Source organism: Strix uralensis, chromosome 5 (assembly GCF_047716275.1).
Source record: "Strix uralensis isolate ZFMK-TIS-50842 chromosome 5, bStrUra1, whole genome shotgun sequence".
Taxonomy (NCBI): Eukaryota; Metazoa; Chordata; class Aves; order Strigiformes; family Strigidae; genus Strix; species Strix uralensis.
This window is the reverse complement of record NC_133976.1, coordinates 80,363,211-80,376,070: the sequence shown is the minus strand read 5'-3', so window position 1 is coordinate 80,376,070 and position 12,860 is coordinate 80,363,211. Positions and strand designations below refer to the sequence as shown.

Here is a 12,860-nt window from a genome sequence, read left to right as displayed (position 1 = left end):
ATATTCCACGATAGTGATTGTATCAGTTGCATTACCAAAGCAAGTTGTGCCAACACGGTTGCACCATTTAAAATGCAAGATGATCAGCTGGTGGAAGGGGGATACACAAATCAACTCTTCAGGATGTAGGGAATATCATTACTAAAGTCAAGGAGCAATGTGCTCAAATGGTGCAAGCTCAGATGCTTACGGCACCATCAGCTACAAGCACTGAAGCTAAACTCAAAACAACTTGATGGACAACACAAGAATCTCCCAAACTTTTTGGCAGTTATTGTGGAATCATTTCCTCACACTAGTCCATTGGAAGTTCACTGTCTCCTATTTTTGACTAAACAGTGATTTCCTGTGATATGCTCCCATTAATCTTCCTAGCTGAGTCAGGTGTCCTGTAACTTAAACTTTTCAGCTCTGGTGCTTTGTGGAAGTTATTTAATTTTGGCACAAGTGACAGCAATTGTGTGTGCTCTTCTTTGCTCACGTATGCTTAAGCCAGCAAAGAGCATGCAAGAGTAGTTTCTTAAAGTCTTCAAAACCCTGGCAGAAGCAATACAATTTAATTAGCAGAGTTAATGCATTTCATCTGGCAAAGGTTAAAGATAACTGAAGGTCTCATCCAGCTCCACTGAAATCAATGATGTATTTCTATTGGCTTCTGTAAGTACTTGACCAGGACAGAACATTCACAAAACACATTCACTGCATAAATCTACTGATCAAATGTGTCATGGAGAGAGAACTTCTAACATCTTACACGCGGCCTTCAGTTGACAGGATATTGTCAGAGAAACATTTAAAAAAATTAAAAAGATAGGGGGACTTAAAAATTTAAAGGAATCCTTCCTTTAATGTGGACTCTTTAATCACAGTCACAAGACAGAGGGAAAAAACCAAAGCACCAGGTCCTTCACATATGTGGAAAACACAACAAATCTGGGAATCTTTCTAAAGGAAAATCACATACCAGGAATGGGTTTAACATATATGGTAAAGAACACACAGAATGATACAAACATTTTTTTATCAGGGCCTATAATATAGCCAAAAGTCAAAGGGAAGGTCTCATTCTAATATTTCAGACATTCAGTGTAAACTGGTTGTCTAAGGTCCCTCTACAGACATAAGAGAGATATTTTTCCAAATGACATGCTAAGATCATCATTTGACATGTGGAACCATTTGCCTTCTGGATTCCTATTGTATAAAATTATTTATGATACACAGCCCAAAGATTAGAACAATTAGAACAAAATAGAAAGAAAATTAGAACAAAGAGAAACAAAGTATGTACCTTTAAGTATTTCATATTTTTGAGAGTTAGAAGCAGGAACAGATCTCCCAAAACCCAAAAGTTAAACAATTTTTTTGTAACTATTCCATGGATAATTTGGGATGCATGTAAACAGATTTCTTTCTTTAGCCTTCATCTGGAGTTGTTTCAACCATTAGCAAGGGAGCAGTGTGTACGTGTGAAAACAGTAACATTATTAATATGTTTGCATTTCAGAGTCCACCCTATGAAAGTTTTGCCTGTACCAGTGTTTAGTCTGAATGCATACTTACTTATTAATTGTATGCTCATACAGTGCAATGTTACAGTCATTTTCTTCATTCACATCCAAATATTCAACAAGGCCTTCGTGCAAGAAGTCTTCAAAATTCCTACAGTTAAATTAAAAAATTACAGCAGAAGTACTGTCTTTTCTAGTATTTCTGTAAAAATAAAACTACATAATACGTATATTGAAGGAATGTAATGTGTAGAGGTTAAACAAGAGAAATACCTTTACATGAAAAGTTCTGTGCATTTTACATATTTAAAGCAAAAGTATATTTTTAAAAATTAATCCCCTCGCCCATTCACTGCTTCACAGTCTGACTGACCAATGTTACTTATTTGAACAACTAAATAAAATCTTCCTGTATGCAATCGTCACTATAAACACAGGCAAATATAAGGGTAATCTAGTAAGTTTTTGTGATGATTTTGCAAAATTTAGTTAAATTTAAATGCTTTTTTGTGTGTTTTCTTAAACATCCAAACTAAGAATTTGCAAGCAGTTTCAAAACTAATTCTGAATGTGCCTAGTTTAGGGTAGTCGAGTTGATATTCCTCTGAAGTGTTTGATTTTTCAATCAGAAGGATGATACTGCCTCAGGGCTTCCACTTGCAGAAAGCTGAGGCTGTGAGATTATTTATTCTGTATAATCACCAAATTTCATAGCAGTAACAAAATAAGACGACCAGACTTCATTTGACTTTAAACAGAAAACCTCCAATAGACCGATTATTAATTTATATAGGGGTGTAGACTTCTCTACATAGCTAATGCCAAGACCGAAATACTGACTGACTGAATTATTTCCACACAGTATTTACTTAGTGAATATGAATATGGTCTACTTGAATTGTGTACCTGTATCCCTGAGCCAGTTCTTCCATATGCTTGTTTGTAACTGCAGGTTTTTGCTTCTTGACAATTATGTAGGGTCTACAATTTAATTAAAAAAAAAAAAAAAAAAAAAAGGATTATCATAGCAAATACTTAAGCAGGTAACTTAATTTATACCTACAGTAAGAACCCTGCCTATGCACAACCTATTTTTTAGACCTCTTTTAAAATTTATCCACCTCTAACTGATATAGCCACATAAATACAATCAGTCATTATTCAGATCTTGGTTTGATACACTGATATCCTCAACTGACATGTTATCTACAAAGTACCTAAAAAGTGTGCAAGAAAAATTAAGATTTCAATTTTGAGGAGAAAGTCTCCCCCCCCCCCCCCCTTTAAACTAACATTTTGTAAGTTTTATACACATTTTGTTGATGGCTTTAAAAGATTTACGATTCCCCAATCTACAAAACTAAGACCAGCATTAAGTTCTATGGATATTGCAGGGACTTCATACAACACTGAGAGAACGGTTTGTGCTCAAGTGTCCACATGCAAGAATGTATTTTGCCGTTACTTACATGATGCAAAGTACAGGCATTTACTATGGGTGACCTCAGATGAATCCATAAATTTCAACAGCACATGGATCTCTGAAGGCTTCTTTACCACAAGAAAACACTGACACAAAGGATGGCATGCAAGAATGAAACGTCAAGTGCTGTTGCTATTTGGACAAGTTGCTCTTATAAAGAGCTGCAAATAGCTACATGATACTTGTGGAGTCCACTCTGAAGTCTAAATAACTGTTTGAAGACTAATGAGCACTTTTAAATGGTTAATAGGGATATCTGAACAATTCCAGGGTGGGTGGGTGCCACAAAGCAAACTCAGTAAACTCCTGGAAATCCACGTGATTTCACTTGTCTTTATTTTACAAATCAGAAGTTTTGCTGCATCTCCAAACCTGCAAAATGGCTGATGTTAGCCCTGACTGGAAAAGTGATTTCTCTGCCACTGAATATGCCCCTACTCTGTATTTCTTGACTAGGTATGATTAACTGATGGTTTGTACATATACTATATTTTTTTTTTTTTGGAGCTTCTAGTTGCCTCAAACTGCATTCAACGTGCTCTGAAATTCAGTTAATGAATAAGGTGGAATGCCAACTGTAGTTGTGACTGCTGCTTCTTTAAAGTACGCACAAAATATGCACACAGGTAGTCAATGCTAAAATATGCATATATTTATTAACTCATTCTGCCTCTCCCAATCTCTGCTTTGTTCATCAGGCTGGCTACTTGGGCCTGGAGACGTTTTACTTGTAAATAACCCGGGACAGTGCTGCCATAACCTGACTGGAGTCTCTAGCCTCTACTATAAATCAACCTCCTTTTCTGTTTCAAAATATTGTTATGTTTCACTCTTTCTCACTTTAGCGACCCAATTCCTTTTTGCTTTCCTCTGTGACATGACTGTTATTCAGGCACTCTTTCTGTCTAATAAAGAACATAAGCATCTCAAGTTGGAGACCTTCCTTATAGGTTTATTGAATTCCCTACCTACTTAAGGGTAAGCAATGAAATAAACCAAAATTGTGAGACATACTTCTTGGTATTATAGCAAACAGCTATACATGCCTGAGGAAACTTTGCACCAGAAGTAAAGGCCCTTGAAGACGAAGAGTAGCTTCTCATTCTAAAATGTGATATCACACCCATGGGATATCAGGCAAGTGGCTGCTTGTTTCTCGCTTCGCAGGAAGTAAAAAACCCTCTGAGGACATTGGACATTACTAAAGTTGCCAATCAGGTTGATCCTAATCCCCCTCTTTCCTTTTTTTTTTTTTTTAAAAAAGAGGATAGATGAAACATTTTGTTTTGGCTTTTGTGTACAGATAAAATGGATTTATCTGGGCTTTTTTTAAGTTGCTTGACTATACAGTATGTTTCTCTGTCTGTTTTGAATGATGGCTATTTAAGGAGAAAAGAGATGCTCAAGTCCTACTGAATTTGCTTAATCTGTACTCGTGAAAGTCTTAGTCCAACGTTTATAGTGCTTAAAACAGAATTTATAGTAAGTTCACTAGTGAGGTAATTCTGATGAGATGTTTACCTGCACAATCTCCCTCCATCAGAGGAAATGTAGACACATCTGTCAGAAAGATTTGTAGAGATGGAAACGAATTCATTGATATAACCCGCTCGACGCATTATGCGAAATGTGTTGACTAATTTCTGATGATCACGTATGACACCAAGGATGTTACCTATTCAGAAAGACAATAAATATATGGCACATTCTTTGCACATCTGAAACTCTACTTACAAATTCTGATCACGTCTAGCATGCATAGAAGTACTTCTTACTTCTTGCAAATAGTAAGAGTTGTCATAAAATTTCCCTCTTCTGACATGAATAAGAATTGGATCTTTTTTTCTCTCAGTAAACAAAAAAAAAGTGTCAGAATTTCACAGGTCTTCTATCTGTTTGCCTCCAAATTGCTTCAGAAACCAAATGGTGTGCTTCATCCAGCTTTCTTCAAACATGTTTCTGCTCAGGTGCCCATTCACCTATTAGTGTACAAGCAAACAACACTTCTGAAGTCTGCAATTTCACCTGTACTGAAATGGGTCCAAGGTCTCCAAGAACAGACCAACTGTCCTGCTGCCTTGTCAGAAATTTTAGAAAGACCTGGTATTTCTGATATATGTAACCACCCACAACAGCACCAGATTTCCTCTTTCAGGAACTTAGCTCAACAAGCTATTGCTATCTTAGCAGGGCACTGTGGCACATACTTAAGTATTCTGATGTACAATGAACAAACAAGAGAGTAAAATCCATTTAAAGAGTCACCTGACCAAAGTAATCTTAATATATAAAATAAAAGTAAGTATGCTGTCATTTTAAACAACACTTTAAAAGAGCAGACAAAGCATGATAGTTTAGGGACTTTTTAAGGCAATACAAAGGCCTTTACAACGTAAAGGATTTGTACTTAACAGATTTTCTGCCCTCTTAGGTCACAAGTTTAAATCAGAATCAAGTCAGCCATCCACAAGCCTGAAATTTTTTATGGATTAAACCCACAAACTAGTATATTGAACAGTAAATTGTTTTGCCTCACTTACTACTAGATCATCTAAGTTTGGGAACATAACTATCTTGTTCCATACCACAGACTGAACTCGTGAAGGGGAAGTCCAATATTTCTGCTCTGTGCTCCCCTTTGGAACATAAAACGAGACAGAAAAGAGTGCATGTGGTTTCACTGAACCTTATCTTTAACACACTGCTACAGAAAAGCAGAGCAAAGGAATGCAGTTTGGTAAAGTGTTGCTTTTATGTTACTGGGAAAAGGCAGGATTGAAGAATAACTGCTGTTTAATTCAAAGGTAAATTAAGAACTTATGTATGGTGACAGACATTAAATAGTAGTACCTGGAAGTGGATGCTGTTGACAAAAGGCTATTTTTAAATCACAGTTGTAGTTTTTAAAATGTCAGTTTTTTGAAATCTGGTATCAGTACCTGTTGACTTAGAAATCCTACAACATCAGTTGTAAAAGGAGCGTTAAGCGTGCAGATGCAAAGCACAAATGCCAAATCATCCCTTTAACAGAGGCCTGTTTTCCAAGGTCTAATTTTTTAATCATTCACAATGCAAGTTGCCATTTAAAAAGTAGTTTTAAAGAGAACAGCATTGCTCAACATTGCAAACAACTGATGTTTCCTTTCTGTTTTTAAAGGCACTTGCATGAATGTATATAAAAACACACAAAGATTACAGTAAAACTAAACAGTTTCTGTGAATGAAGCGCTGAATTTGTAAATTTAAGCTATTACAAATTTAGCAGTTATTCTCTTTTAAAAGAGTACTTTATGAATGGCACCTGAAAAAATGAACAAATCTGTAACAGAATGTACATATTTTTGTGCCTATTTATGGAAGTGTGCTTAAACACAGTACTGAAATTTGAAAAGCGTCGATTTCCCAGCTATGCACATCTGCAGTCGGAGTTCTGAGGACGCAACTTCAGACAACTAAGTGCCATCATCTGGTCTGTCTACTCTGCCTAACCCTATCAAAATATTTACAGCTGAAATTATCTACACGTGGAAAACAGCATCTGTGATTGACTGTGCTCCAAAAATTGCTGGAGGGTTTCCGAAGCCTAACTCTCCATCAGTAACAAATCAGAGTCAAGACTGCTGGAAAGTGACATACCATTCAGAAAGACAAGGAACACATTTGGATATGAAAGTTCTTCACCACAGAGCAAGTTGACATCTTCAACTCCAAGATTACTGGCTAATTTAATAATTGGACCATCTTCCATATCTGTAGTAATGTGAGTCATGAGGGCAAGGTTTTTAACCAAACCACAAGCCTAAAATAAAAAAATACATCTTTTATCCATTTTATTTCAAAGTATTAATACCATACATATCTTTTTCTGCCAAAACCATACTTACAAACAACCACTAAAGAAAGTTGAAGTATAAAGTGAAAGAAATGAAAAATTAACTACACTGAAAATTCAGAAGGAAGAAAGGAAGAATTTTCTATGTCACACTGAAATGTAATATTTTAGCATTTACAAACTAATAAAAAAATATAGGCGATGAAGTTGTAGTTCTTAAGTTACCCAACCATGTATAACCCTATATTTCTCTCCTCAAAGCAACAGCTACTTAGAAGCATAACGGAAATACAAAATCAGTCTGTTTATTACTTTGCCAGATACCCTGTACGTCCTAACACAAACTTTAACATATTAAAAATAAAAATACCCAAATATCTTGTACAGTGCAATTTTATTTCAGCTGCTTAATGAGACTAGCTCATATTGACTACATATTTATGCCAGAAAGTTCAGAGTTCCCCTAGTACTTTCTATTCAGGAAAAAAAAGAAAAAAAGTGAAACAAAAAAAGAGACTGTCAGCATCAATCATTTGGTTGCAATAGTTGGATGATGTCTTTGAAGTAAAGCATACAAAGGTTTTTTTCTTCCTCAGGCTAAAGGCTAAAGCTGTTTCTGTAATAATAATGTATGTTTCTAGAAAAATTGCAGATTTATGCTGCAACTTCAAAACAGAACACTTATTGTAGAACAAAGGAATAAGAGTTTAGGACTCCTCTTTCTCTGCTCTGATCAAACAAGAGCAAGTAGCTCTGCTGCAAAAATGGGAGGCCTCACGTCATTCTCATATAGCCAAATGGTTTCTCAACAGCTTCCAGTCAGTGCACTCAGGTAGGAGAAAAAAGGCAATACAGTAAGGAGGACCAGTATGTAAACAGATGGGATGTGAGAAGACACACAAGTTGTGTTATCAGGCTAAGGATAATTTCTCTCTCCAGAAATCCCATCAGAATTCTTCCACTGATGGAGGATCACCTGTTTCAAAATAAACACCGTCTCCACTCCTCAGGACAGGAAATACTGAAAGAAAAATAGAAGTTCCTCACCTCTCCTTCAGGAGTGTCAGATGGGCAGAGCATCCCCCACTGAGATGGCTGCAGTGACCGAGGACCACTCACTTTCCTTGTCTTTTCAAACTGAGAGGAGATTCTAGTCATCATTCCCAGAGCAGAGATATAAGACAAGCGGGACAATACTTGCGTCACGCCTTGGCGGTCCATTTTGAATCTCTTCAGAGACCAATTTCCCTGTACAATAAAATGAACATTTCAAAAAAGTTATTGCAGTTTATCCCTGTCTTGACACTACATGTCTTTTCTCAGTATCTAGACAGAATGATACCTGAGGAGTTTTGCACAGCAAATGTTGCCCATTTATATAAAACAACTTTCTAATTACATATCTGCATATAAACTACTAGTTATAACGTACTTGTACTAAGTATTAAAAAAAGTTGAAACGAACTGCTCTTTTAGATGAGAGGATACTTTTGCTGTTATATATTCAATCACACAAAGATTCTTCATCATCTGTCCCTCACAGGTAAATTAATACTCAAATTTAGCTAAATTAAATTATTTTCTGTTCTTCCTTTACAGATTTTTCCAAGTATTTTAAAAAAAGGTATTTTGAGTAAAATACACTTTTACAACAGATCCTACAAACTTTCAGTTCTGCCTTTTTCGTGATTTGTTATTTCTGTAGGAAACAGACATTTACGCTGGAGAAGTCTGACATGAAAGCCGTCTGCACTTTCTTGAAGCCTTTTGTTTTTAGAATCCAGAGGAAAAAGACCCACTGATATGTCTTCTCACAGAAGACGACTGGGGGGGGGGAATTAGGTCTATCGAACTTCTCTGGTAGGATTACACCAAATAAGAAATGCAAGATCCATGCAGATGTCAGAGGCTTCATGTTTCAGGACTGTCACAGGCAGTAGCACTTGTGGTTTTCATTAGGAGAACACAGGAGTTCAGAGAATATTCTAGGACACAATTATGTTTCCATGACCATCAGATTTAGTAATCTTTACTGTAAGATCTTGAAATTTGGTGCTACAATTTTTGACTTCATGACATCCACTCCATATGGAGTTTCCAGCACCTGAGTCAGTGGGTACAGCAAGTTTCTGTCTCAATTACTACTATTTACCCCAGCCACTGTGTTACTGGTCAGTCCAAAGGCAATTAATAACTCAAAGGTAACACTTTCCCAAGGATTGATTTCTGTTAATTCCTGTAGCCCTTTTGATAAACTCAGCTCACCAATGTTAACAAATAATTTGAAGCTTGCTTGCTGTACTACACTGAAATCCTTTTAGAGGGTGATTTGCTTGGCTTCTTTACTTATACATTAACAGTACAATCCCAATTTGTGATGAACAGCAAGAAACCACCACCCATCCAAATGATTTGGCTATTTGCTTCCACTGGAGAGACTATCAAACTGTCTGCAGAACTTCCCTTTTTTCCTTATTACAGAAGGTGAGAAGACATAATGCCCAATGGTAAGTCAGTCAAAGAAACCTGTCCACTTGCTCAGCCTTCTAGGGAAGGGTTTACTCACTAACCATTTCATTCTTTAAGGACTGGGAAGTGGAAGAATACAATAAATGAGTAGCTTTTCCTCACGCTAGAAATGATTGCATCTGTAGTCTAAACTAGCATGTGGTTTTTTCTTCACTGCCCAGAAGACTGTGAAATCTCAAAGACTAGAGAAAAGGGGAGGTAAAAAGGCTGCCTGAAGAAGTAATAGGAAAAATTCTTTGTGCTTTGGAAGTGACAGAGTGACTGCTTCAAAGGTTGTTAAAAAAACCCAAAAATGGGGCCAGGGCTGTTGTGAGACCATCCCCAGTGGAGGACTTCCTACTGAAAACTTCTATGAACTAAAAGTTGCTCCCTCAGTGGCACTGGATGATTCTGCAGATGCTGAAATGTCTATTAGGCCTGTGGCACTACTGCCTGACCTACCCTCTCTTCTGCTATTTTCCAGGGTAAAAAGACCTATAGCAAATATCACTGAACACCACTGTCCATGATGCAGTAGTGCTACGAATTCTTTTGCATGCTACTGGTGTAATTATGAATGTGCTGAGTTATTTCATGCTCTCTGAGACTATCATTGAAGCATTCTGGTGAGATTGGAGATTGTTGTTTCCAAGACTGATTTTTATGGTATTTGCTTAATCTCTTGAATAGTATGCACTGGGCATTGTTCCTGAGAAATTATTTTCAATGCTTAAGAGCAGATGGTGTTTAACTGCTTATGTGGCAGTAAAAAAAAAAGTCCAAAGATAGTGGAAGAAGGAAGACTTTACAACATGTACTGAATACTTTGCAGATTTATCTCTGTCAGTCCAAATGGAAAAACTGGCACCGGCTAGAAGAAAGCACTAGCATTTAGAGAAACAAATCTCTCAATTGTTTTGGTTACGTGCACTGTAGAGATTTAACTACATTTGGGGCACTCATAAAATTAAGCTTTAACACTGGGATTTGTAAGTAACAGACTGTTGGTGGTTTTGGATACAATTTGTGGAGTTAATTTTGTTTACAAGAACTGAAGAAAAACCTCAGTTTCATGCTAGGCAGAAAAGCTGTCTCAAGAGCTCCAAAGACTAAAAATTAAGTTGCACAATTTTTACCAGCTACTAAAATACTTAGACTAATCTAATTTCTTAAAAAATCATGGATTTCAAAGTCATTTACAAGCTAGTCGCTAGATTTCAGCAACCATCTCACAAATTGCTCTTGGAGATGTGTCAGGTAAGAAACAAAGTTAGTAACTGTATTTTTGTTCTTGTCCACTGGCACAAATTAAAAAAATCCATTCTAGTAGAAGGCAGACACAGGCTAAAATCTAACCAAGACAAATATTTAAAGGCTTTCCCTGTTAAATAGTTCAGTGTCATTAGCAGAGAAGTACTAATTTCTATGCTGCAAATTTGCTCATATTAGCAACTTCATATGAATAAAAAGGCACTGCCCTGAAAGAGCTCACAACTTAGGTGGTGTTGTTTTTCCCTACCTACCCCCCACTCCCCCCCAGCTGTCTTCTGTTCACGATGTTTTCCTGCTGCTTTTCAACCACCTTTTGGACATATGATGTAACCTGACCCTAGCTAAATCCAGATAACAAAAAATACCATGAACCACATAGTCAAGTAGAACCTAGAAGACAGCAAATTGGATAAACACAAACATGATCTCTATTTTAAATTTGCTTGATTCTACCATTCCTTCACAAACACTAAAACATCATTTTGAAATAAATGGTGAAATAAAAAATGGTTTGATGATCAATGATTCTTCAATTCCAAAAGCCCTGCCCATGACAAGAGTCTTGCAATTTTAATCTATAAAGAATGTTAAATAGATTTGCTTTTACAACGAAAGATAGTAGAGTCATCAGAACAAAATTTACACATTTCCATCATTCACTATGGTGGAAAAACTTTACATACTAGAATGAAAACAGAAATACTTACTGTGGAGATGGCATTGACCATGCCATTGGTGATCTGATCTTGACGCATATGCTTCACTACATCAAACTGAGCTGCACGTTGCTTGGGGATTACCTGGTCAGCAATCTTTTTCAGTTCAGAGTTAAATTTTTTGAACAAATCTTCAAATAGAAGAGAAAGAAGCTGGAAATACACAACAACTGGATTAAGGGAAAAATTATACTTTTCCAAGTCTGGGAAATGGGGGGGGGGGGGGGGGAGGGGGGCACGTTTAACATTTCTACCTTTACACTTGTCAGTTAAATAATATCCTCTCTGTTTCTTAAATATTTTTATCACATTTGCCTTGTTAAAGTGCAATATTAGAGAATAATAGAAAGCAAATTAAGTAGAAGAATGGTCTAAGCCTATGTATTTATTCATTTTGGTTTGCTTTAATCCTTTCTTTGCAATATCTTGGCATACCCATCCACCTCTACACTATCAATTTACTAATCATTTTCCCTAATCTGCTACATTATAATCCACCTGATCTATTTCTTCCTTCCTAAAGTCACAAATTCTTTTAAAGATTTAATGCCCTAAATGTACAACCCTGAATTACACTCAAGATTTGGAGGCAAGACCAGCTTCTATTCTAATTCTGGATGAAATAACTGCAGTAAAGCAATAAGTGAAGTGTAACTTTTAGATATTCTATTATTAAAAGTGAAAAATGCTGCTTAAAGTGCCCCTTCCCAGGAGCTACTTAAAAGACAAGACAAACATCCAAGTGACTGTAAGGGGCCCTTAGGGGAAGCAACTCAGCAGCACAGAGTTTGGAAGCAGGGCACAGTTTGCAAGACTAGAATGAAGCACAAAACGTGCACTGTTACCATTGCTTCTGGACAAGTAGAACTAAAAGACTTTTTTATGGGCCCAGAAGCTACCTCTGCTCTTGACAGCTGGCAAGACATATCTCAGGTTACGTAGGCAGCTTCCTCACTAAGATACACTTTTATCCTGCTACTTTCTGCCAATCACAATCTATGGAAAACCAATTACACCCACAGAGAGTCCACCTGGTTCCACACCTGCCATCCTTTTCTAGAAGTGCTACTACGGAAAGTGCAATGCTCTTCTACATCTCGCCCTTAAAAAAAATAGAAAGTCTACAGTTTAAGCAAAGAAGCTACATAACACAGCTGAATTAGAAAAAAACCCCACAGCAATACAAACCAAAAAGTGCTGCAGTTTAAGCCAGTTAGTTTCCTGTATATGTATACTAATTACTTCTATTTCTTAAAATAGCCATAAAAGGAAATGGCTACCAAAATGTGTGATCTTTTTTTGCTCTCCAATCTGCTTTGCCTCTGCAGTTTGCTCAGCCTCTCCTTGCTGATACTAATAGCTTCCCAAACACTTAAATCTGCATTACATGATACATTTTAAGTGTTCACAATTATTAGCTTTGGAAGCAAGCAGTGTAAATTCTAAAGCCTGGCAGTCCTGTCCTGGGACTCTATTTTCCAGCAGCTACAAGTGTCAGAAGAACTAAAAATGCAGCAGCTACCAATGCCAGAAATGGT

The 12,860-nt window shown here is 36.7% G+C and overlaps 1 protein-coding gene across 4 annotated transcripts in view; it reads right to left on the bottom strand.

Annotated features, from left to right (window-relative positions):
- POLR3B (RNA polymerase III subunit B) overlaps positions 1–12,860 on the bottom strand; it is an 87,829-nt gene that overhangs the window by 45,965 nt on the left and 29,004 nt on the right. For all 4 annotated transcript variants that reach the window (XM_074871918.1, XM_074871919.1, XM_074871920.1 and 1 more), the window contains 6 exons: positions 11,314–11,475; positions 7,874–8,074; positions 6,631–6,793; positions 4,516–4,669; positions 2,418–2,492; positions 1,564–1,662 (listed from right to left, as the gene is read on the bottom strand). In XM_074871918.1, coding sequence (XP_074728019.1) covers positions 1,564–1,662; positions 2,418–2,492; positions 4,516–4,669; positions 6,631–6,793; positions 7,874–8,074; positions 11,314–11,475 — 854 coding nt within the window. The remainder of the gene's footprint in view (positions 1–1,563; positions 1,663–2,417; positions 2,493–4,515; positions 4,670–6,630; positions 6,794–7,873; positions 8,075–11,313; positions 11,476–12,860) is intronic.